General features: G+C 42.2%; 2 protein-coding genes across 2 annotated transcripts; both read left to right on the forward strand.

Moving 5' to 3' along the window:
- Positions 1-121: 121 nt before the first annotated feature.
- Positions 122-7,434, forward strand: LOC130525560 (3-hydroxy-3-methylglutaryl-coenzyme A reductase-like). Its single transcript, XM_057032443.1, has 20 exons — positions 122-277; positions 1,174-1,350; positions 1,566-1,677; positions 1,792-1,879; positions 1,958-2,042; positions 2,126-2,231; positions 2,580-2,686; positions 2,766-2,882; positions 2,971-3,131; positions 3,383-3,636; positions 3,735-3,901; positions 4,354-4,548; positions 4,627-4,785; positions 5,253-5,410; positions 5,495-5,600; positions 5,915-6,085; positions 6,203-6,343; positions 6,423-6,581; positions 6,656-6,810; positions 6,890-7,434. The coding sequence occupies exons 2-20, from the start codon at positions 1,186-1,188 to the stop codon at positions 6,942-6,944; spliced, it is 2,661 nt and encodes an 886-aa protein (XP_056888423.1). The 5' UTR covers positions 122-277; positions 1,174-1,185; the 3' UTR covers positions 6,945-7,434.
- Positions 7,435-9,369: 1,935 nt separating this feature from the next.
- fxn (frataxin) lies at positions 9,370-16,372 on the forward strand. Its single transcript, XM_057032455.1, has 6 exons — positions 9,370-9,580; positions 9,720-9,800; positions 12,138-12,226; positions 12,317-12,437; positions 14,077-14,174; positions 14,304-16,372. The coding sequence occupies exons 1-6, from the start codon at positions 9,473-9,475 to the stop codon at positions 14,440-14,442; spliced, it is 636 nt and encodes a 211-aa protein (XP_056888435.1). The 5' UTR covers positions 9,370-9,472; the 3' UTR covers positions 14,443-16,372.
- Positions 16,373-27,079: the final 10,707 nt, after the last annotated feature.

A 27,079-nucleotide genomic window follows, 5' to 3' on the forward strand; every position in this document is an offset into this window, starting at 1 on the left:
GCCGCCTCTCTGAGTGGTCAGATTAGGCGTCCTCGCGTTGTCCACGCCCCTTTGTTGTGGTCGCCTAGGTAACGGGGCGTGGTCATAGCGCTCGTCAGGCAGGTGAGCACGGTGATTGGCTGGATGGTCGGAAGATGTAGTAGCGTGCCATGGTTCCATCTCTGTTGAGCGAGCAGCTGAGAAAGCGCCCCGAGCGACTGTCCTGACTCTGACTCCGCGCAACTGGAGCTGGAGCTCACCGAAGACCGGACTGTCGCCGCGGTTGTCCATCCTCATCGTAAGTTTAACACTTTATTCTTCTTAGAAAAATATCAGCCTGTGCGGGGTGTATGAACTAAACCCATCCTCCAAAAATAACAAGGCTCAAAGCGGCTGCGCAGTGAACGGTTTATATGTTGATTGTTTCTAGTAATGTCAATAATAACAACACTAATAATAATAAGTCCTGACTGAGGACGGATAAAGGTGTTAAAAAGGTGACTCTAGTCCTCAACTAGACATCTTATTCAGCGAGTACATCCTTAAGTTTAAAATTCCTGCCCAGACGTCTCTATTCTGTGATTTCATTTGCACAACCTATGTTGTTCCATTACTCCACTGCAACTATTTTTTATCTTCAGTTTTGCTGTTATGCTGCCTTGGGCTAATTTTAATAGATTTCATATTCAGTAATAGTGCAACAAACATGAAGTCACAAGCCATCATTCTGGCAGTTTGTCAATTTGTGTGTATGATTACATTTCTGAAATGATGCATGCTTTTTTATATTGATGCTGACAGAGTTTTGGGAACATTTTGTATTTGTTTTTATTTATAACTTCAGTTTTATCATTGAATTACATGTCTAAATAATGGTAAATCTTAAAGTCTGCATATTTTCATCTAAATTTCAATTTCATCATTGAATATAATAGAAAAAAACAGTTAAGCTACCAGGTGGATAAAATAGGAAATAATGCAATTTACAAAAAACTTTTATTTTTTTACAGTAATCACAGTATGCATAACCATTATTATATTTCTAGTTGCACATTAACATGCAGGTGACCACACTTACAGTATAGTTTCATGTGGGCGGTGTCCGGTTTTACCTTGTGACCTGATGAAATATAATTCTGGTTCAGGTTGTGCGCTCAGCTTCTCTCACCTTTCCCTGCTTGTGTCTTTTGTTAGCCCTGCTGCACCATGCTGACTCGTCTCTTCCGTATGCATGGCCTCCTGGTGGCCTCCCACCCCTGGGAGGTGATCGTTGGCACAGTCACGCTTACCATCTGCATGATGTCCATGAACATGTTCACAGGAAATGACCAGATCTGTGGTTGGAACTTTGACTGTCCTAAAACTGAAGAGGTAAGAAAACTCACATGTGCACCACTTTGTAAAGTAAAATGCTCTTGATTTGAAAAGAGACCAAGGACTATTTGCACACCTAACCTAATCAAACACTTGAAAAGGCTCATTCCAAACACTGAACTCTGACATATCCTCTTTCTAACTATATATTTATGTTAATTTTGATGAGTTGATCCAACATGAAAAAAGGATATTTTCTTCTCTTTACACAGCAAATTTTGAGCAGTGACATCATCATCCTGACCATCACCCGTTGCATCGCCATTGTCTATATCTACTTCCAGTTCCAGAACTTGAGACAGCTGGGATCTAAATACATTTTAGGTAACATATATCTAACTTTGTTAAATGTTTGAGGTAAATAACATTAATGGTGTGTTTTTGGCCCAGCTAGCTCCATACTGTGACAATAAAAGCCATTCTTCTGCTTTCAAATAGGCATTGCTGGACTTTTTACAATTTTCTCCAGCTTTGTATTCAGCACAGTGGTCATTCACTTCCTTGACAAAGAGCTCACAGGGCTCAAGTAAGGAAAAACTCTATATATTAGTCTTTCCTGTCAGTAGCTGCTATTACATTTAATGGTTCTGTTCCGACACTCTAGTGAGGCCTTACCCTTCTTCCTGCTGCTCATCGACCTCTCCAAAGCATGTGCTCTTGCCAAGTTTGCCTTAAGCTCCAGTTCTCAGGTTGGAACAAACACAAATTTTAGCACAACATTGCAGATTTTAACAGCAACTGACTGGTATATAAACAACTACTACTTCTTCAGGATGAAGTAAGGGATAACATTGCTCGTGGAATGGCGGTGCTAGGGCCAACCTTCACTCTGGATGCCCTGGTGGAGTGCTTGGTGATCGGAGTGGGAACAATGTCAGGTACAAGAGTTACTTATCAAATATTGTGAAATATAGAGGCTCAATTTAACCCCCAATCAGAAAAATGTACACTTATCTTTAATGCTATTTAGCCTTCATTGATAAGAGCGCTTCTAAAAACTACAATGAAAACAGTGGGATTAACTGGAAAGAATGGGAATGTTGCAACAGCACTCAGGATATTTTTCAAATGGTGTGTGGTGGTGGTGTTGAAAATGAAAGACTGTGTGCGGAGTTGTGTAAATACTTTGTCCAAACCTTCTTTCTACATCTTTCTGAACTGTTATGAACGATCTCCTCCCTTCATTTTGTTATGCTGTGAGTCACCTTTTCCCCAATATTTTCCAGGTGTGCGACAGTTGGAAATCATGTGCTGCTTTGGCTGCATGTCTGTCTTGGCCAACTACTTTGTGTTTATGACCTTCTTCCCTGCATGCGTCTCACTGGTACTGGAGGTGAGAGACCAGCATTTTTATTAATCTTCTCTCCAAATGTGTGTTATTTCCCTTGAGTGAACCTGTTTTTGCTCCATAGTTATCACGAGAGAGTCAGGAGGGCCACCCGATCTGGCACCTGGGCCACCTTTCCAGAGTGATGGAGGAGGAGGATAACAAACCGAACCCTGTCACCCAGAGAGTCAAAATGATCATGGTATGGCCTTGCTTCTACTATTTGCACATATTATTGGTTATTTCTTTGGAACACCTGTGATTTTCATTCTCCTATGTGTGCTCTGCAGTCCTTGGGCTTGGTGATGGTCCACGCTCACAGCAGGTGGATCGCTGAGCCCCTGTCCATCAACACAACAATGGTTATTCCAGACATTGGCATAGAACTGGACCACCGTTCCCCCAGGAGGATTGAACCAGAAAAACCACTCTGGCATTTCTATCTCACCAGGTGACACTGGTGATATGCTTACGTATCTCTGTGAATAGATGATGCAGCATCTCTGTTCAGTTGATTTTCAATATTTCTAGACTTTAAAATAGACTTTTAATAATGTTAGTCTAATTACATTTATAATGAGATCATATTGTTTTATTCTGACATCCTATTATGGTTTGTGTATCCATCCATCCATGAACACGAAAGGAAACAAAAAATCAAAAGATGAACATTTTTTTCCTGTCTGGTCTTGTTGCCTCCAGGATGATAACTATGGATGTGGAGCAGGTGATCTGTCTGGCATTAGCTCTGCTGCTGGCAATCAAGTACATCTTCTTTGAGCAAGTGGAGATGGAGTCAACTCTGTCACTGAAGAACCCCATCACCATTTCTGCCCCTGCCCTCACCCCACGGAGGCCCATTGAGACATGCTGTAGGAAGGAGTTGTATGTTTCCCAGCCCCTGGTCACCACCCAGTGCGTATCCGTCCCGGAGCCAGCCAGTCAGACTGAAAGAGGTGTGTCTCTTCTGACTGTTTAACAGACCGACCGGTGCCAGTGTGTATTCAGATAGATGTGTAGTACCATCATATCCACCTCTACCTTATTTTTATAGATGAGGTTATCAGGCCCCTAATTGCACCAGCTGCTGATCCCCAACAAAAGAGTGTATTTGTGGTGGGGGAGGAAGAGGAAGAGCCCAAACCATTACTCGAGGAGCCTAGCATTCCAACAAAGACCAGGGGATTAGAAGAATGTGTAGCCATCCTAACCAACCCAGAGGTGAGACACTTTGCACCACAAACTACGCGGAGGTGTTACCTCACCTAAATTTAGCCCCATCCCACCAATAAGACTGCAGAGTTTGAGGCTGGTGTGTGGTTTAACTACATAGTAATAAGCTTAGTCCCCTCGCCACTTTCTGAGGCTCATCCAATTAGAGCATGACGCAGTAGAAAAGACAGTTGCACTTATTCTAAAGTATCTTCAAGGCAACTCATCTTTGCACTTTCTCAGACCGGTCCTGAGCAAGTAGGACACTTTGTTGACACTAATGTTTTTTTAAGAACTGAATGAAACCATTTCCTTCTCATCCATTTTGCCATGGTTATGTGTTTCTGGCTGGCAAACTTTCAGTAAGGAACCCTAGAACATCTTCTTAGAGAGAAGCAGGGGACAGTTCTTTATAACAAAGATACTTGTCGCAATGTAAATGAACAATCTGTTTCCTGTAGCTTGGGTCCCGTTTCCTGAGTGATGCTGAGGTGATGTTGCTGGTCACTTCCAAACACATTCCTGCATACAAGCTGGAGGCTCTGATGGAGAGACCCGAGAGAGGAGTGGCCATACGCAGACAGATGATATCTGCAAAACTTCCCTCTCCCACAGCTCTCTCTTCCCTGCCATACACAGACTACGACTACTCTAAGGTGAACAGGCACATACACACACCATACAAGATGCTCTGTTAACTGTCTTTCAAGCCCGTGGTGATTCTGTGACTTCAGGTCATGGGTGCCTGCTGTGAGAATGTGATTGGCTACATGCCAGTACCTGTGGGCGTGGCTGGACCACTGCATCTGGATGGCAGGCAATTCCAGGTTCCCTTGGCAACAACAGAGGGCTGCTTGGTTGCCAGTACCAATCGAGGCTGTCGAGCAATTGCTGTGAGTTTACTAACATTGCTGCCTCCACATTCTCTTCCAAAACTACAGTATTAGGTAGTTGCTACTATAGACAGAAATTGGCCTCTGTATGATACATTTTGATAGGCCACATATTGAAATCAGAAAGATTGCGAACCAGATTTGGTTGTAGCTAATAGACACAGCTTAAAATTACTTAAAAAATTAAATTGTAGTGACAGTTTTGGGAAGTGGGAAGTGTAAGTAGTCCAGAACTGTACATAAATGCTCTTTACTATCAAAAATGATTGTCAGTTTTTGCAATATTACAGATTTTGTTCTCCAGGAAAATTCGGCAGATTTCTTGGACTTTTAAATTAGTACACTACAGGTCGTATTAGGACAGCATTCATTTAATTTTTATTATTTACTGAATTTCCATGATCTTCTGAATCTGAAATCTGAAATCCAACTTATTTTAAAGTAACCATGTCTGCTGTTCTTTGTAGCTTGGAGGCGGAGCCAACAGTCGTATCCTGGGTGACAGCATGACTCGAGGACCCGTGGTGAGGTTGTCCTCCGCCTGCCAGGCCGCTGAGGTCAAGGCTTGGCTGGAGAGTGCTGATGGGTTCCAGGCCATTAAAGATGCCTTTGACAACACAAGCAGGTAAAAAGAGAAACCTGATGCTGTCCACTCTATTTCTGTTGATTTGCTGTATTTGAATATTGATTTTATGGCTGATGTCGGCAGATTTGCTCGGCTGCAGAAACTGCTGGTTGGTCTGGCTGGGAGAAATCTCTACATCCGTTTCCATTCAAAGACTGGGGATGCCATGGGGATGAATATGATCTCTAAGGTGACAGATATTGGTATTATTGTTATGGGTGTTTGTCACAATTAAAATCATCTATATGATATTTGAATTATTTATAGTTGATATAAATATTATAGACCATATATACAGATTCATAAAATATTTTTTACAGCAAACAGTTTTCAAACAGCATTTAGAACAGCATGAACAAATGTAATATTGCACGCTTTGAGCTTGAATAAGACTTCTCTTCAGCCTGGATGACTGAGAACATTCATCAATAAATAAGAAATGCCATCAGTCTGTAGAACAAATGTTAGACGCATATGTGAACCTTGTGTGCGATTGCCGTGCAGGGCACAGAGCAGGCTCTTTGCATACTGCAGCAGCACTTCCCAGAACTTCAAGTGGTGTCTGTTAGCGGGAACTACTGCACTGACAAGAAACCAGCTGCCATCAACTGGATTGAGGGTCGGGGCAAGTCCGTTGTGTGTGAAGCCACGATCCCCGCGAAAGTGGTGCGAGAGGTGAGTCTTAATAATTTCATCAGCCAGATTGTTGGTTTCACCTCAGTCAGGTAGTGATCAGTATAGCACTTTCATCTTTCAAGAGTGATTCATTCACTCTCTGTCCCTGCGATGTAGGTTTTAAAAACAACAACAGCAGCGCTGGTGGACGTTAATATCAGTAAGAACCTGGTGGGCTCAGCCATGGCAGGCAGCATTGGAGGCTATAATGCACATGCCGCCAACTTGGTGGCTGCCATCTACATAGCCTGCGGGCAGGTAAAGTAGCTCCAAACAGGTATGCTTGTGCCAGGGTTGTCCTGCTGGGTTAACATGCCTAAGCGCTTGTGTTGCCCAGGATCCAGCACAGTCAGTGGGCAGCAGTAACTGCATCACCCTAATGGAGGCGTCAGGACCAACAGGAGAGGACCTCTACATCAACTGCACAATGCCCTCAATAGAGCTGGGCACTGTGGGAGGGGGAACCAATCTGCCTCCTCAGCAAGCCTGCTTGCAGGTACATACACACACAGACACAGACACATACACACACTTTTGTGTGCGTTTGACATGGTGGTTTTGTCTGTGCAGATGTTGGGCGTGCAGGGAGCCAGTCAGGACTGTCCAGGGGAGAACGCCCGGCAACTGGCCAGGGTTGTGTGTGCCACTGTCCTGGCTGGAGAGCTTTCCCTGATGGCTGCTCTGGCTGCTGGCCACTTGGTCAAGAGCCACATGATACACAATAGGTAAATCACAAATCGGTTTTATCTTTAATACATGATGCCTTTACAGACACACTCATATATGCAACATTTCTCTGTCCAGATCCAAAGTGAACCTGCAGGAAACTCCAGGAACATGCACAAAACAGGCATCCTGAATGTGGGTGGGTGGTGAAGCCTCCATCTTTGAATTGACACTCTGGGTGGAGCAGCAATCCCTTTTCTTGAGCACTAATAATTTGTTCAATGAAAACAAATATCAGAAGTGCTAAGCAGAAGTTCTTCATTTTACACTCATCAGCGCTGCCAGACACATGTGCAAAACATCTGCCCTCTGCCCTCTGGGAGGGATATACCTGTCAGCTGTACACACACTTCAATATTTGTAGGTGTGATTTGGATGGATATGTAATGATCTTATTTGTAAAATCTCAGAAAACAGGTTATGATGTGCATGTTAGCAACGAGGTCCCAGAGTAAGACAGCAGTGCTGCCAATGTCACCAAGGCTGTAAAGTTGTATAATCCAACATATATACAACCAGCAACAGACCCGACAGAGGGAAAATTGAGTTTTTCTTGATGTTAGTGTGTTGTTCTGTTCTGTTCATGGTTCATTCTGCATAATTATATGATTATTAATTCCTAAGTTGTTTGTGAAGTTTTTTAACAACATACAGACACATACATTTTGTTTACTGAAATATTTCATTTCGATCCAACAAATATTCAAGCCCTTTACTAATTCACAGTCTTGTGGAAACAAATACGGCAGAAATGAAAATGTGTCAGATTGTGCGAGTACTCCTTTACTATTGACTCTGTTTCTGACCCAAACAATGGACGATAAGTGATCTGAGTGATCGGAGTTTGAACAAATATACACACTGAGACCCTTTGAGAATGTAGGATGAGCATCAAAGTCTACGAAGAGCTCTGCCCTCTAATGATTTTGCATTATTTTAGCTCTTCATCATGTGTGCTAATTGAATCAAAATGTTAATGAGTGATGGAACCAAACTGAGACTTTAGTTTTTTCCAGAGCTGTAATTCATCAGTTGCGGGCATTTGGTGAAGCTGCATTTTAATTATTTTATTCTTAAACAAGTAGTGTGTTACAGGTGGTTAAAAAGCATGTTTTTTCTCTTTGAAAATCACAAAATATTTGGGATATATTTTGTAATAAATAAACTAAATTCTACAGTGTTGCTTTATACCACAAAGGAATAAGTGCTCAGTGAAAGCTTTGCAGTATTAACATCTGGTCTTGTTGCCTCCAGGATGTTGCAGCAGTGATTACAGTAGTTTATCACACCTAAAGTATTTTGAATACAGTGATGCAATAATCATTCAATAATTCAAGCGCTGGTTCTTGATATTGCTGGGTTCATTGTGTATAAAAAAATGACAGATGGCATTAGTATTAACAATTTAAAATTGATTTAGAACCAGAAAGGAAAATGATTTGATTTTTTCAAAATAAAATTAACAAATAGATGCTCACTGGCAATAAAATTATAAATCACATTCTATTTCATACAAATTGGAAATGAGTGACAGAAATAATCTATGTGAACATAAATGTGGGTGTATCCTATCTTATAGTATTACTTTGTCTTTAGCAGAGATCATGCCAGTCAATGATGTCATTGGCTGGGGAGTGAAATGTCTAATAAGATTACAGTTTTAACTTTCTTTTGCCGACATCCGGCTCGTTGTCCTCAGCAGATGTACCTGACTGAAATCCTCCACTGATCTCTGGGTCCTCAGCAGAGACGCTACCAGCCTATCAGAGGTGAGCCTGACACGGCTTACCAGCTCTGAGAGATCTGATTGGCTGACCTCGGTGAGACGCTCATGAATACTAAAACAGCGTGGGTACAGAGAGCATGAAGACGTTATGGATGAGAGTAGGTCTCCACTGGAACCACTAAATGAAAAGAAAGTCAAGTAAATGCATTTGTTTACTTAAATCAGTTTGAAAGTTCTCAGTGCCCTAAAGTTATCTGAAAAATAATTTCATTACAAATATGTTCACAAAACATACAGCATTTATTGTTTTATGTCTATAATACTTTTACCTACTTTACCTACTAACTGCCACATTTTTTTTAATATCTTGACTCATTTGATGGTGGCAGATTTAGATTTTCCACAGGTACCTCTGCTAAGGACAACTCACATTTTCATCATTGAAAAGCTAAATCTTACCAGCTTCTTCATCCATAATTCACATCCTCCACACATTTCAGATGAGCCTGACATTGCATTAAACAACATCATGAGCAAGGGACCAAACTTTTAAATCCTTAGATAGGGCCCAGCGGCGAGCTGGAGATGCATTTACGCCTGTGCAGCGCCTTTGGCCATATGCAGCTGGATATTGCTCTCGTGCAATCCCTACGACCACACAAGAGAAGGAATTGTCAAGAAAACAAATTAAATCTGACAATTATTTCATTTTTTTTTAATGGCATTTTTGCTTTTTTCACTAGCTTCTATATTACTTATGTTGATCAAAGAATCTTGAAATAACAGTTATGTCCAATAGGGGTCAGTAAATAAACCAAATAGTAGTTTACGAATGGATGACATTCTCACGAAGAAGAACCGGGAAACAAGAAAACCAACGAAGAAGATCCCGGACATCAATGACGTTTTGAATAATGTAAACATTGCTGGTAAACATGCTTTTTTGGTCTAAAACTACCTATATATATTCTCTTGTATGTAATCTCGCGAATAAGCAGCTCAACATGGCAACATTTCAGAGAATGAGGAATCTTTCAAAGCAGGTATGAAGAGTTCCGAGCTAAAGTTAACATTAGTTAGCTAACAGTGGAGAGGCACAATAAGTTATCAAGCTGACATAAAATTACATCATCATCAATGCTCAGCAAAATAAACTCATTTATTAATTGTTAATTTTTCCAGGCCAGGAGCTTATCACACATCTTGGGGGGTCGTCCGCACACTAAAAACTGGCTTCATCCCATCTATCTCCTTCCAAACCAAGTAAGTCTGTTATCGCCCCGTAGCCTGTTCACAACACAGAATTTCATTCTTTGATAATGACACATATGAATGTGGATAATCTGTTTAACTCTGTTGAGCCTATGTTAAATAGAAATGTTATTAGTACTTTTAGTGACATTATAATATTGCTATTACAGATTAGTAATCTTAATTAATTTCACTACTACTTATCATTGTGTCAAGCGCAATCTTTTGTATTTTGACCTGAATTCGGCATCAATGGTTACGTGACTGGCTTCATGAATTTTAAACACAATTAAATCTTCCTGCCAGAGACTTATGCTATCCTCTTTTATTGGGCTTAATTCAGGACTAGTTTCATTCTAAAGTCTCAACTCTTGGCTGATTTCTACCAGTCATCATTGCTATGTGTTATGTCAAAAATTGAGTTTAACCTTGAGTAATTATTTCTTTTTTCTGAGATTGGTTCTTCAGTTAGGCCAAACAGTTACATACAGCATAATGTAGTTGTTGCATAATGTATTTCACACGGCCGTTGTTCAGTTGTATTGCTTAAGTGTGGCTCAACATTTTTCTTATTCTTTATGATTTTTGGAAACAAGTCCTGAATATGACAACTGTAGTTTACATGTATTGTTTTTAAAAAGGTGTGCATTGCTTGAAAATAGAGAAAATGTGACCTTAGACTAGGGCTGAACATTTCTGGAAAATAACCTCATTGTGATTTAGTTTCCTGAATATTGTATTTGTGCTTTAATGAGATAAATTTTTTATGGTCCCCTTGTAATGCATTTTTCATCAAACACAATAAATTGATCTATGTTATAATCAACAACTTCAGATTCATTATGGATACATTTTTTTTCTTAAAGGCTTGACTTATGTTGAGCTCAATGCAAATGAAGCCTGAATCCATATGAAAGATGGTTTATTCATCTACTTTGATTACAGTTAGAAGATTACTAAATACTTGGCTTGTAGTCTTGTGGGACAACTTACCAAAATTTTCATGTTTCATAAAACATGATGTGTAAACATGTGAACTGCACTTCTCAATCACTGAACTTAATGATAAAGAAATAAAGTACACATGTATAAAAGTAAAGCTTACTGGTCTCAACTCATCACGCATAGTAAAGTGCAGGAAAAGTAATCACACAAATATAATTTGTTGTTGTAGTTTTAGTTTGAAAGTTGTTTCATCATGTAAATTGACCAGATTCTGCTATCACTTGTGGCTTGCGCACAAAATAGACCAGACGCTGAAATGCTGCCTGCACAGAGTGAATCTGTTAGCATGGGCGGCGAAAGGAAACTGCAGGTTAAAAAAACACAGCGTTGACTTCTCTCCCGGCTCTGCTCCGCTTCACGCTGCTCTACTCACAAGTCAAATAGCAGCTTTTGCTCTTATAAAATCTTGTTTTATTATATCACAATATGCATATTAATCCCATCAAGAAAATTCTTCCTGATTGCTGTGGAAGATGGGAGGTTACATGAGTTGGCAGAGATACTGACTCAGCACCAGGTTTGAGTCAATGTTTATCAGAACGAGCCCAGTAGATCCTTACATATGATCCCTCCTCCATTGATCTGCAACATTGTCTCAGTTTAGCAACGCTATCTTTGGTGTCAGATTTCGAGTGGGACCACTTTGCCACCTTCCTGCTCCAGGACCAATTGTGATATCATACATTGGTGAATGTGACCGATTGTTCTGTTGCAATAATCATCTATGACCATAATGAAGTATTTGTTTTATTCATCGGTCCTTTTCCTTTATGACTTTATTTACTGTATCAGTTCTGAGATCATAAAACTTAATGTTCCTTGTTTGATATTTAGTGTTTTCATCCTGATTCTGACAGATCCACCAGTGTTTCACTTGTGATTTTATATTTTGTATATTTTGCTGCTGCTGGTTTGATTTTTTTTTTTCTGCTTATGACATCACAGAACAATGACCTGAAGAGAGGAGCTCCCAAGATAAATGTGATGGTTACAAATAAGTGGAAACTTTCCAACATGAGTGGAGCTTAGATGTTCCAACCTGTTAAAGACAAATCCTATAAAAAAAGATGATCAAATCAAATGATTCTAAACAGGATTTTATTTGTTAGACCTTAATCTTTTCTACAAAAGAGACCTCTGCAAATCTGTGTAAGATTATCTCATGACTGAAAATGTTTTAGATAAGGTTGAAGATTAAATAAACTTTAACAGTTTTGTATACTGGTGAAGGTGAAGCATCATGTGTTACATCTCTTCTCTTTTTTGTCAACTGAAAACCCTGAGGAGCAGATCCTCAGAACAGAAATAGAGGGTTTATGTGTGACAGCCAGTTTTCTGTGTCAGTGTCTTGCCACCAGGGTTGATTCTGATGTTTGGAGGAGAAACTTCCACCTGTCCTCACACCGACAGAAGTCTGCACCCGTACAGATCAGGTGAAGAGCACCTTTGACCTTTCCCAGCCTAGGTTATCATTGTCGAGAGTTGCAATATTTGCTGCATGTTTATGCTGCTGTGTGTGACAGTGAGTTGTCAGAAGCAGCATATGAGAAGTTGGCTGATGAGACGCTGGATAGCCTAGCGGAATACTTTGAAGACCTGACTGATGAAGCTTTCACTGGAACAGACTATGATGTCGTCTTTTCAGTAAGTCTTAGACGGGATTGTGAAACAGGAAGTGTCTCTTGTCAAATGTAGACTTAAACCTAAACTAATAAATTGTCCAGTATAATTCTGTTGCACTTTGCAGGACTACAACCTTTAGGAAAGTAAGAACATTTGCATCATTTACTGTTGCACAGACATCCTGATTGCCATTGTTGAACTCTTTATACTTTAAATACCTGATGTAATGACATTAGATGGGATGCATTTACTCCTCATTACACCCCCAACACACCTTTAGAACTTTTTCCGTCTACAGGTTATAGTTTGAATAGTAATAGACTGATAATATGTCGGTAGTACCAATAAATACATGTTAATAATTATTTTTAGTAAAAAAAAAAATCCGTTCCATTTACTGCCACACGAGAGCGCAATTTAGCTTCAGGATATAAGGAGAAGAAGAAGAAGAAGGTGTTAGTTTTAAAACGTTTTGTGTGTAATTATATGCTGGTTGCTATTGATACAAGTCATGTTTTCATTATTGCTACAAGTATGAATTACAATTTCATTTTCACCTCTGGTTATAGCAACAAATGACAAAGAGTACCATTGTTTTTAGTTTCAAATACTACTACTCGTTGATTTGGGTTGTCTGCATATGTAAATACAATTCAGTTCTCTTAGTCTAACTGATTAATGTTAATTATCTGAAATTGGGAAAAAAAACAAAAAAAATGACAATGATATTACCGCATAACACGTGTGATAATTACAGCTGAAAGGCTACGTCTCAGTCACATTTTTTAAATTCACTGGGTTTCATGTGGGTCTGTAGCTGACTGCCATATATGTTAGCTGCACATGACAGAGATGGTTATACAAGATTCAGACTGGCACAAGATCAAAGCAGGTTGTCACTAATGAGGTATATCCAACTGTGTCTTGTGGTTCTAAACCAGAGGGTGTTGGTCACTGAAGGATCTATAAACATCATGTTTGATATTGTGTTTTTACATGAGACCTGGACAGATATCAGGATTGTGATAGATATCAGGAAGATATCAAGAATGCCATTCGTGCATCTGGGTGTTAAAGTTGCCTCACCTAGTCAAAAGAAGTTGACAGCACCTTAACACTATATTTGTACTGCATAACATTGTGTGTGTGTGTGTGTGTGTGTGTGTGTGTGTGTGTGTGTGTGTGTTAGATTGAGGCCAGCCCTGCTAGCTGTGACTGATTTGCTCATGTTCCAGCTGAACCCATTTTGAACTGTCTGCAGTAACATATGGGGTCATCACTAAATCTGAACAGGCTCTCTCTCTCTCTCCTCCCTCCCTCTCTCTCTCTCTCTCTCCTCTCTCTCTCTCTCTACTCCCCCCTCTCTGTCTTCATCACAAACACACACAAACTAGATGAAGGTGTTCACTCCTTTTTTTGAACCTAAACCTCAGTTGTCCTCTTACAAGAGCTTCAGCTCTCTGAGCGATTTCATGACTAAAGTCTGCTGAATTATAGGAGGGTCTTCACGAACCTGTCCATTAATGAGCCTTCCAGGAGTAACGGTGGTTTGGTTTAAAGGGTAACCTAATGCTCTTCTGTTTCTGCCCATCTTAATTACAGTGTGTGTGTGTTTGTGTCTGTGTGTGAGATCATTTATGGCCTTTGTCTGTTCCTGCAGAGCGGCGTGTTAACAGTGAAGGTTGGTGGTGACCACGGCACATACGTCATCAACAAACAGACGCCAAACAAACAGATCTGGCTTTCTTCCCCCACCAGGTAAGACTAGAGGATCCTAGTACAGCACACACACCTGAGCCTGATGCTGAGAGGAACTATGTAGCAGTCTTCAGAAGCTCTGCCTGCGGCTGTCTTACTCAGGTAGAATGCGATCTTCTCTCTTTTCAGTGGACCCAAGCGATACGACTGGACTGGGGAACACTGGGTGTACCTTCATGATGGGATGAGCCTCCATCAGCTGCTCTCCAAGGAGTTTTCAGTCATCTTCAACAGAAACATTGACCTGTTTGACCTGCAATACTCTTGAAACCCCACTTATTCCTGCCCTTCCTGTAGAGCAGAAAATGGGATGTAACTGTTCGAGAGCCAAAGACGCGCGCGCATGCGTGTGTGTGTATGTGGAGGTGTAGATGTGCCATCTGTGACATTTTCAGTTTGTTTCTGTATATTGTTAAAAGAATGACTGTACTAAGGATATGACCTCAGTCACTATTAAAACCCAAATGTGTCCATAAACAATCTAATAAGCTGCTGTCTGCATCACTAGCTTCATCCTACCTGGAGGAGCTATTGACACCTTATCATCCAAATAGACCGCTCCACTCTCAGAAAGCTGGTCTACTTGTGGTCCCCAGAGTCTCTAGGGGTAGAATTGGGAGCCGAGCATTTAGCTACCAGGCCTCCCTGCTGTGGAACCAGCTCCCTGTCCAGGTACAGGGGGCTGACTCCATCTCTACTTTTAAGATTAGACTTAAAACCCTCCTCTTAGAAAATGCTTATTGTCACTAATTCTGTAGTTGCAGTTATTATCCTAGACAGACAAATTATCATACTTGGGGTGTCGTCTAATTATTATTATTAACATCTTAGTTATGCTGCTATAGGCCGAGGCTGCCGGGGTCCAGAAACATGATCACCTGAAAGACCTCTGTCACCCCACTGGGTCATGGTTTCCTCTCCTCTCCTCTCCTCTCCTCTCTCCTCTCCTCTCCTCTCCTCTCCTCTCCTCTCCTCTCCTCTCCTCATCTCACCTCTCCGAGTAGATCAGCGAGATGTTATTTCTTGTATAGTTTCTCTGCTTCTCCCCCCTCTCTCTCTGTACAGGTCTAGCCACCTTTATAGCTCTATGCTGGCTTGCCGACCTCCGACCCTGCTGACCCGCTCAACTCTTATACCAGCAGCTTGTATTATTAATATATTTTTATTATTTCTGCCTTTTCTCTCCTCTACCTGTCCTCTCCCATTCTCCTCCCCCTTCTCCTCTCTCTCTACCCAGCCCCCCCATCAGCAGGAAGGTCCCCCTAAATGAACCTGGTCCTGCTCAAGGATACTTCCTGTTAAAGGGGAGTTTTCCTTGCCACTGTTGCTTGTTGGGGGTCAGGCCCTGGGATTCTGTAGTGATACTGTAGTGATATAAATGTGTAAAAGCTATGTTTTCTCCAAGGAGTACTGGTAGTTATGTGATAATACACTTTGATGCACTTTAAATAAAACCATCTCACTGGTATAACTTGTTTGACTGAGCTACTGCCTGATCCTCTCGGCTGGTCCTGGGTCAGATCAGCTTCCCTCGCACACTCACTGGCAGCAGAGGATGAGTGACGGCTGAGGCTGCTGGGAACAGAACTCTCTATCGCGCTGCCCATCACACTGGACTCGCAGGGTTGGAGGAAGCTGATCTGACTGAAGCCTCTGGGTCAGTACAGTTGAACCCTGCTTAAATTAAACAGTCTGATCACATGTTCACTGAGTTTTAACGGTCTTTGGTAAAGAACTATTACATAACAAGTCACTGCAAATGAAGATGAGTCAACAGAAGTCCTGTAATTACAGCAGGAAGGGAGAACATTACACTACATTGTTCTTGTTACGTCTAAATGCACCAGTAATAATGAGAACTATGATTATGAAGCCCATCAAGTGGCCTCACAGTCGGAGTCTGTCATGAAAAATATCACAATCTAACTGTTTGGTTACATTTGCTGAATAAAATAATGATTTAAACAGATGAAAAATGTAAATGTAAAAAATGAACCACGTCTATACAATTTTAGAAGAAGTGTGAAGGAACATAAAATGTGAGATGTTTCCTGGTATGGTGAACAATCGGATAGAATCTATGGAACCGTTTCCACAGCTACACCTGCGCTGGTGCCTGGACAATGGATTATTCCTCACTGTTTCTTTCAAACGTCGGATTAAAGTGAAAACATTAAAGTGCAGGATTTGATTTTGAATTCTCGTCTTCTTAACCACTTTATCCCTTTCGGGGTCACGGGGAGGGTACACATTGATTTTGAATTACCAGCAAAAATGAAATATTGGTGACAGAGCAGGTGAGATCAGACCTTGGAAGTGATGAGGCAGCATTCAGATGCTGAAGACACCCGGGATTGTCCTGACCTGACCTTGGGTGACCTGCAGGACAAAAGGCTTTTCTTGTAATTCCTTCTGGCGCCACCATGCAGCAGATGTCCTCACCATCAAACTTGGTCACTCATGATGCTTAGTGTGCATCCATATGCAAGATGATTATTCTGACATCTGTTTGATCCTTTTAAAGAACAAAGATAAAAGGACATTCACGTGTCCTGATGGAGTTGAGTCAAATCCATCAACCAAAGGTATTATCAGCTAAAAATGGTGTAAAAATAAGTTCAGACTGTACCCATAAAAATGAAAATATCTCAAAAATGATCTGACTGGAATTATATTCTTTAATCTTACACACACGTGCACATGCATACAAGAAGCTCACTTCACATAAAGGTTCAGCTAGCATGGGTTAGCAACAGGAAACCGTGGCAGCATTTTGATAGTCTGATCAGGTCATCGTAGTAGACGAATATCGATTGTTCGAAATGAGCTGCACTTCTGCGCTCTGTAATTGGAGAGATGCTTCCTTCATTCAGAGGTTCCTGACAGCTGATGTAAGGAGCTGTTGGAGGAAGAAGGGTGGGTACAACAGGTCTGGAATGTGCATTTGTAGGATCTCACGCTGCTGCCCGACAGCTGAACCGGCAAAGTGGGATATGAATGGATACAGCAGCTCAGCATCATCCATCGATGCTGGTGAACGTTTTCATGTTTCCTGTCAGAACAGTATCAGCTGACGGACAGATGCATCACTAATACCAAATGACATAATGACTCTTTATCCTGTTGCTGGCTCCAAAGTGACCTGACTCAGTCTAGTTCATCCTCTCAATAATCACCAACTCTGCTGATTTGGATATGAACGATTAAAGATTTTGTCTGCTGTCCTGCTGGACAGGGGCCGCACATCCATGAGGTGGAACAAAATGGACGGCAAAGGAACAGAACCACTATTGACTCTGATTCAAGAGTATTTATCAAACTTCTGATCAAGCTGAAAGAAAACGGGAGGGGGGGTGGGGGTGGGGGGGGGGGGGGATGTTGTGGATTACCACTCTAAGCACCCAGAGGCTTAGTGCCGCTATTATCCTCCTGTAGTGGGATTTTCTGTCTGAATTATGTAACAGTAATGCTTCAACACAAATGGGTACACGGCTGTTTTGTTGTTTTATCTCGTCATCCCCCTCTCACTGCTGCTCTGTCTCCTCTGTTCGGCACTCTGCTCTCAGCTCCGCCGCTGGGAAACATCTCCTGACAGGAAGGACCGACCATAGCTGTCATGGCAACAGATTGACCCACAGCAGTTTAACCATGAAGTACAAGAAGTTCATCACCATCATGCAGGCAGCATTGGGGGTTGCCCCCCTCAACAAGAGAGAGCTGATGCCCCCACCTCGCAAACTCTGGAAGCCAGCAAGGTAAGTGGGAGTGTGTGCGCGTGCATGAGAGTGTTTGTTCAGATCTGTGTGCATGTGACAGAGAGAGAAAGAGTGAGAGAGAGAGAGAGTGAGAGAGAGATACAGGTTCAAAGGTCAGGTCACAGTGCTAAAGTACTATGGTAAAGAGAATCCATATGTTTTGATGGCAGCTTCCTGCAGGTTTTCAAAACAAAACCAAACATTTCAGTGTAAGAGCCTCTTTACGTACTCAAACATCTGCATGTTTTCTGGTTACCCAGCTCCATTTTACCTGCATTTTTAATGCTAAATATGTAAAGGCAGTCTTTGCTCTGGCTGTTGGATAGCCTGTTGGATACTGTGGATCACCCTCCCCCCACCTACAATGCACCTCATCACTGATCCTCCATGTACCAGATCAACATGTGCGCAAGATTTTAATCAGCCCGGAGGCCTGAAATGGACCAAACCTGGCCCCTACCTGTCGAAACTAAGCCTGCTGTGTAAAGGAAAGGTGTGATGTGGATCACTTTCTTTGTGAGTGTAAAAGGGGGATATCAGGAGAGCAGATTCAGCCAGGAAGGTGGGAGAGCAAGATGAGGCTGTGACGTCTGTCATGTAAAACCCAGGACCCATAAAGTGAATAAAGTGATCAGAAAACAATTGCACTCAAAAGGAACTAAGAAAATACATTTTATATCAGTAAAACTTTCAATTTAATCCAGCCATTAGTAGGTGTATGGTAAATTATATACTATATGTGCTGCACATAATCTAACTCGGTGGTAAAAATTGATCTAAAATGTAAATATAATAATCCAGGCATCTGTAATAGTCAGATTAAAGGCGTTAAATGATAGATCTGATAGGTCTAACAAAGAGTTGATAAGAAGTAAAGTTGTTTTGGAGATTGTTAACCTACCACTTTATTGCTACAGTTTTCTGAGCAACAGCAACACATTTCAGATTGATTTTGCATACCAAACCTCAATGTGTTGATATTCACTTTCACAAGACCATCAGGCTCATCCTAGACTGCGGTCGTGCCTGGGAGGTGGTGTAGGCAGCATAAGGAGCAGAGACAGATGCAGGAATGCTCAGTGGACTCCACCATAGCTGGTGCTGCGACAGCATAGTTATTTCCACCCACAGCTCCCCTGAACTAGAGACCATGACTGTCACATGCAGCCCTTTTTACCCACTGTTTTACTGTTGTTACTGCTGTTTATATTCCTCCTGATGTTAATGTTGGTGTACAATATACTTCCCAAGTTTGTGAGCAAGGTATCACCAGATGGAAGAAACACCAGACTGGGTCTATTCTAGTATGAACAGAACAATGCCCCATCCCCACCTGGGTATGTCTCACCACATCTTCCCGCACAGGGTCCCAGATGATAAATGCCTCAGGAAAAACGTAGGGTCAGCCAGGAAGACTGTGAAAACCTGGCCTGGGAGCCCTCACCTCTGTTTTCAGGACTGGTAACCAAGACCTGTACCTGGTAACCTGGGGAGAGGAGTTAAAGCAGCCACACTGTCCTGGGATCTCTTATATTGAGCAGGAAGTGAACAATCAAACCAGCAACCAGCAAAATTAAAGAACATCTTAGAAATGCAAGACATGAAGGACACAGACACCTTAGAATTATTAAAAACCAAAAACTAATAAGTAAAATAAATCCCAAACCAACCAACCATCCATCCATCCATCCATCCATCCATCCATCCATCCATCCATCCATCCATCCATCATCCATCCATCCATCCATCCATCCATCCACCATCCATCCATCCATCCATCCATCCATCCATCCATCCATCCATCCATCCATCCATCACAGGGCAGAAAGGCCACATGAAGCTAGAACTATAAATGATTTGTGTATACCGGTAATCCTATTTTTGGCCCTTAAAACAAGCAGCTGTGTGGTGCTGAAGTGTTATACAGACATGTAGGACAGACTGCAGTAAATTACATTTAGCATTAACATTAAGTCCTCGTCCACCAGGACGTTTAAGACTTCGCAGCAGTGAAGTAAATTCTTGCCACGAAGCCGCAGAACAGTAATGAACCTCGCAGAATGAGCGGTGGTTGGGAGGCGTGTAGGGTCAGGGTCAGTAAAGTCTTCTGTAATGTGCGGTGTCCGTCAGATGGTCTTTGCTCACTGCAGGAGAAACTTGTTAAGGTCCAATCAACCACATGCAGCTAAGCACCTAGCGGCTGGACCGGTCCTGCACCTGCTCAGCCATCATTCTATTGTGATGATTTTAACAGATGCCGGCTGTGACGCTGATACTGGTGAACAAACATCCCTGTTCTGCTGCTTTCTTCTTCCCAGCATACCTCTTCCACAGGTCACTCACATGAAGATGTCATTGATCACTACCGGTACATTATATAGTGTTGCTGAATCAGCACACGTGCTGATGTGTTTGTTGATCAGGTTACATGGCTGTTTATCAGGCCTGACATGTGATGACACCTGGAGATGTTCTTCAAATCTGAGATTTTCAGTATTTACATGGCTTCAGGCTGAATTCATTGTAATCTTCTCAAGTGCTGTTTCTTTTACAATGAGCCCAACCTATATCAGATGGAATCTGACCTCATAAATCCATCCACCATAGATCTGAGGTGACACCCTGTACCCTCATGTCTTCCTCCACTGGGAGAGCTTTACATACCCACCAAGAAATTAGTTCTTTTGGTGCTGCATCATGTAACCGAGCTCTGTTTTAATCGCTCCACATACGACATAAATCCAGACAACATTAACTTTACACTATTCAAAGTTCAAGCAGGTGACTTCATTATTTCTCTTTATATGTACAAATCTGACACATTAAATTTGATTTGAAGTGCAGGAATTATCAAAGATTGAATGTATGAGAGCAACTAAGAATAATGTAGTTTCATTTTAAACACAAGCACACACACACACACACACACACACACACACACGCGCGCGCGTGTGCGCGCGATTCTTGCATGCAGCCGGCGCAGCCATCTCTCCATCTCTCCCCTCTCCTTCTCTTCTCTCTCTCCCTCTCTCTCCTCCTCAGTCTAGTTTGGTCTCCGTTCTGTTAACAGCTCCTCCATCTCTCCTTATCTCTCTCTTTTTTTTTTTTTTTTTTACAATCTGTGTATCTTCCTCTCTGTCGTTGTTATCATCATCATGCGTCTCGGCCTCTCCTCCTTCATCTCGGATATCCTGAGCACCTCCAGTAACATCTGTTTCTGCTGGACCGAGGGCAAGGTAGAGTCAAACTTGCACCACCCCGCTGCTGCTGCCGCCGCCGCTGCTGCTTCTCTGCCTGTTGATGTGCTCTGGAGCAAGGCACCAGGGCTTTTGTGTCTGTGGGTTCTGCTGAGAACACAACTAGCTTGTTGGGCTGTTGTGGACTTAATTTCTTATCAGTCTCTGGTTTGGTCTCGCTGTTGGTCATGCTGCTGAGTTCAGGATTGGTGTGCAGAACGTCCTGAAGTTCTCAAATGGGTTCACACCTCTCGGAGATGTCTGTCTCACCGAAGCAGGGGTCAGACAAGATGGTTGTTTTTGGTAACAGAGTTTTTGTGTGTTCTGCCATCTGTTAAATCTTCCTGTCGGGGCCTTCACGCAGCTACAGGTCACAGCGATGCAACACCCTCCACAGAGATGCATCGCTACATTTCTCATCATGTTCTTGCCGACATGAAACAAACTCAGACCAAAGTTAGTGAATATGTGCACCTGTCCACAAAAAAAAGAGATTCATCTGAATGTCACCAAGAGCACATAGACGTGGAAGAACCTCAGGGGCAGTCATGCGCAGATGTGTTCAGTGATGTTCTCAGTACTTTTTAATGCTGCTTCCAGGCACGATTCAACCTTGTTTTAAGCTTTAATCCCATTACTTTGTGAATCTACAAGACATTTTATCGCCGCACAATCTGGATATTAATGTTCACCTTTGTGCAGTGGGATACTAGTGAGCTTACTGTGGGCTCACAAGGGTCTGTTGAAGATAATCTGATGACTTCATGTGTTTGAGGTCAATAGCTCTTTCAGGTTTACATCTGGATTCCAGCTACACACGTCTCCATTTTGGTTCAGCTGCAATATTTGGATGTAAAATAAAGATTCATTTTAAGCAGTTCTGGCTCAGCTGCTCAACTGCAGTGGTCATAAGTCGTGTCCCGCTCCATTAGCTGTATCAGCTGTAACAGTCTCTGCTGCATGTGTGTGCTTGTGTGTGAAGGATCATGAGACAAGATATGTAAATTGATAGGAGTATTTTAGCGCACGTGATTATATTCAGAGCTAGACACAGAGAGCGAATTGGCATGTAATGTAACGGCGAAATGTTCCAGCCTGTGTGTGCGTGCGTGTGCATTTGTGTGTGTGTGTGTTAGATTGATGGATCTGTCCCGGGACTGGAGCAGTATTACATTCAGCGCAGGGCGTCGGCAGGGGAGTGCAGAGGGAGCTGCAGACCTGAAGCTGATAAACCAATCAAAGACTACGGCAGCCTGTCAGGGCACACACCGCTGGAGGAACACATAGTCAATGCTCGCTGTTTGTCCGGTAGTCGTTACTGTAACACAGGTCAGAGGCATTGATTCAGTGCAAGCTGAGGTGTGGCAAGGTCACCTGACTGTGAACACAGGCAGAATACAGACAGCTTTGTATTTACCTGCAGCGCTGCCATGCTGAGCAGGAAGTCGTTGAACAAAGACCTCGTTTCCTGATTTGGGTTTGATACACAGCAGCAGATGATCACCATTTTCCAGGTGATTGATGAAGCACCTAAAGGGAGTTATAGAAATGCAGCTACTCTACCCTTGTCTAAAACGCTCCACTTTGTTGATGGTTTCACTTCAGTTGTTCCCAGTATAACATTGTATCACTGTATCACTGGTTGTCTGAGATGATCCCTGGATAAATTGTGCTGAAGACCCACTCAGTCCTCAGCCTGCATGAATTAGATCAGACTGTTTTTCTGGCTGTCATCTACTGCAGCCAAGCTCAGTCTTTAATCTGCATAGTCTTTAAAAATGATAGAAAAATCATGCTTTCAGGTTGGGCTTCAGGTGATTAGAGAAAACAGACACAATCATTTGTAAAGTGCAATTGAAGCTTATAAGGGACTAATGTAGTAGTAATTTTAATATAGATTTGTGTCATCTGCCGAATTCACTGTTGTGATGTGGTATAAAAAGCTGGTTAACGTCGCTGTTGTAACTGTTTTTTCCCTTCTTATTCAGCCAGCAGTGATTCACCGGCATCTCTGTCATTACACCTTTGTTATCCAGAGAAAAAACAAAAGCATGTCCTGCACAAATCGGTCATCTTTCTTTAGAAACTCTTTGAAGATAGAACGAAATGAATGACAGTTGATGTTTTTAGGACAGCGCTTTAAAAATTCCTGTAAAAGGCCCCCAGTTGTTCACTAAACCTCTAATAACACAGGAAAGATCATAAAGATCAAAGAAGCTGTTAGGTGATCGTCACCTGGTCTACCTTTCCAGTAGGAACATCTTCGCTGCATCGTAGGTTTCTACATGAAGAGCTCTGTTACAGGAAGACCCAGCTGCAGCATATCTGTGTCTGCACATCAGATATGTTGGCATTAGGGCAAAACAGAAATAACTTGCCCAGTCATTCAGACTGAAAGCCCAACATCAGTCTGTCTCAATCAGCTCTTACATAAATCCTTGTTTTATGATGCACTTTATTAATCCATCACTCCACTGATCACACATCACATTTGATACCTTTTCTTTTACTGTGGCTGCACTTTTTATTAGGTCCTAATGAACAGTAGCGTAGTTGTTAGCTTTTCCACATCATAGCACGAAGGTTCTGGGTTCAATTCCAACTCTCATCTTTCTATGAGGTGTTTCCATTTGCCTCAGCGTGCCTGTGAAACAGTCTCCTTCCACTGTCTTTTCAGACTTATTTTACATTTTATGTTTGAAGTGAAGCCAAGAGCAGCTGCATATATACTAAATTTTATTATTGGGAGGTGATGACACATACAGGATTGACAGCTGGACACAGATGGTCGATGATTGGAGCTCACAGTGAGGTTGAATCTTGGTGGTTCTTGTGTCTGGCCCTCCAGACCTGAAATAAAACTGTTTACAGATGTACTGTGTTTTCAGAAATTAACGATGTAATGTTGGTTTCTTTATTGGGCAGATGTAAATTCCCGCTCATCCCGCTGCGGGTAACCCATTTTTCACCTCAACACTCACTCAATCAACCTCTAGATGGCTAATACTACTGTTCTGCCTCCAGCTAAGCTCCGCCCACAAGAAACTGCTAACCTTAACTTTTAGTAGGTGGACAGGTTCAAGACATCAAGGCACGGGATCAATAGATGAAGAGCATATGTGACCCTGACAAAGTCACTGACAAAATCCTAAGCAGCCCAAGCCGTTACCATAGTAGCAGAATGGGGAGATACAGGAAGCGCCGCGTCACAGCTGGCGCTTAATGTTAATGTAGCAGCGGTGATCTGAAGGATGTGATTTAATCTGTTTATCGTGTAGATATCATTTGCATAATCTGACACATAAATGCGTCCTCCCCGTGTGTTTGACTGCTGATGTGCTCAGCTCAGAGTGTATGTGAAGCAGCCCTGTGGAGACAGTTGCAGTGTCACAGAAAGAACAGTGAGGCTGTGTGTGTGTGTGTGTGTGTGTGAGAGAGAGAGAACTGGAGATGGAAGCTGTGTGTATGTTTATGTGTGCCTGTGGAGGCAGCTAACATTAGACAGGTGTGGGTGGGTCCATATTTCTTATTCTAATCAGCGCTGTCTGCTTGAGATACAGACTTTTATAGATGAATGTTCCACTATCGACGGATCCATTTGACTGTGAGGAAAGATGGATCCTCGGCTGCAGCCTTTAATGAACACACTACAGTCATGCTGTGAACACACACATACACACACACACACTGAACTCTGGAACTTGGGAATTGCTCATCATGTTGTTTAAAGCCTGGCATTAATTCCGGTTTACGGCTCCATTAACAGCAAGAGTGTGAAGTCTTGTGTGAGTGTGAACACCAGCACACACCATGACAGTAGCCTGTCATTCAGTCAGGGCTGTTTTTGAGTGTTCTGATCCGATGTGTTCATCACCGTCTGGCTGTGCCAAACACAGCATGAAAACAAGGATAGTGAAGAAAAGCTGTCTGAGCATTTATGACATTATTCTCATGTTCCTATAACCTTTATCATATGCAAGATGCTTTTTTTCTGGCTGGTTGACAGTTTTTATGCCCAACAACACCAAAATGTCCGTCAGTTCTGGTTAAGTTGTCCACTACAGATCTACAACTAGTCAACACATTAGCAGGACTAATCACCACTAACAAGTTGGGAGAAATGATGAATGTGGCTCAGCATTGGTTTAAAAAGACGGCTGTTAATGTTCTAATTTCCTGTCACTTGCAACGCCAGTGGAAGAGTGAAGCCCTCGGAAAATGTCATCGTTCTTCCTGGTCAAGGACAAGCTGCACCACAAATATCAACAGTGAAAGATGGCCTGTGGTGTCAAACACAAATCTGTACTCAGACAGGCGCCACCCTGCAACATGGGTCTACAGATCCATTTCCAATTATTAGTAATTACATTTATCAATATATTAGGTCATTTAAATGAATGGCTATCTAAACATCAGCGTGAGAGGAACCATATGGGACCAGAACATCTGGAAATCTGACTCATCAGCACTGTTTCAGTACAAGAGTCTGATGGCTTTAACATTTTATACTGCTAATGACTGCAAACAGTGGTGATGAGGGTGTCAAGGAGAGGGTAACACTACCAGAAGAGGCCTGTTTGCTCAGAGAAGTAGAGCAGCAATCAGTCAGTGTGGAGATGGTGATGAAGGTTCACTTCCAACGATAGTCAGTCAGTCCTGTTGGCTCAAGGGCAGCAGCTAAGAGTGGGATCACTGGTATCAGGCCGACCCTGGAGGCTTTCCTGGCATCATAATCCTGATTGTGCCTCGAAGAAAGGCAGCAACTGTGGCTGTTGGGAAAGTCACCTCAGGTTAATGACATGAGTTTAATCTAACAGGCACATGACTGGAACACGGGGATGGAAGGGTGGTCCATTCCAGCAGTAATCTGCTGGAGAGGATCATTGTCCTCACCGGATATTTGACCAGTTGACATTTCCTTTCACTCTTTCACACATGAAGGAAAATGAAAGAAAAGTCTGCTGTTTTAGAGAACTGTCCATATGAACAGTCCCGGCTGGTGTGGACCCAAGTGGTCCAGACCACCTCCTTATAAATGGATTTACATTTCAGTCCGGTTTGAAGGCATATTTGCTGCTTTCGCTCCGAGTATCAGTGTCGAGCACGTGTGAATGGATCAGTGAAGATGCCAGCTTAGATTAGCTCTTTGTGATTGATGCATTTGTGTTTTAGAAAAAAATCCTCTCTTATAGACATTTCTATTTCTAATTCTCTTCCTGTTTGCAGTGGCCCTGCTCACTTCCATTTCATTAAAAAAGCCATTATTGAAACAACCCTGCTGACTCATCGCGTAGCACCTCTCTAAACTCCCAGAAACACACACACATCATGAGATGAAAATTATTTATGTTCTCATTACACACAGTTTACATTAAAACGCGGACACGTGCACATTTTTTGCTACTTGACCACTGTAAACAGCAACTTGGAGACTTTGCCACATTCACCCTGTATTTGACTGGTGCAGTTTTCTTGATTCAGCAAGTAGCACCTTATACCCTCAAATTTTAGTAGTTTCCTGGATTTTACATACCATATGGTTAGAAATGACACACTTGTACATAAGTAGGGTTAGAAACAACCAAAAGATCTCATCCATGTAACAACACGGTGGTTAACGCTGTCACCTTTCAGTGTGAAGGCTCTTTGAAAGGACACTGACAATAGTGTCCTTTCAATCACCGTACTGTACTTTCTCTCTTGCCCACTGTATCCCTGTTTGGGCTGCCCCTGGGTTCAGCGTTCAGATATGGTGAGCCTGCCTGTGGTTGTTAGTCCAGTCAGTCGAGACGATCGGCTGTCTCATGGTGTGTTGGTGATGCCGACATGTTAAAGCTACTCTGATGTGCTTCTGCCGGGACATGCTTCCCAATTAACGTGGAAATCTACCTTCTCTGTGAAATATTTATGAGGC

Source organism: Takifugu flavidus, chromosome 5 (assembly GCF_003711565.1).
Source record: "Takifugu flavidus isolate HTHZ2018 chromosome 5, ASM371156v2, whole genome shotgun sequence".
NCBI classification, from domain to species: Eukaryota; Metazoa; Chordata; class Actinopteri; order Tetraodontiformes; family Tetraodontidae; genus Takifugu; species Takifugu flavidus.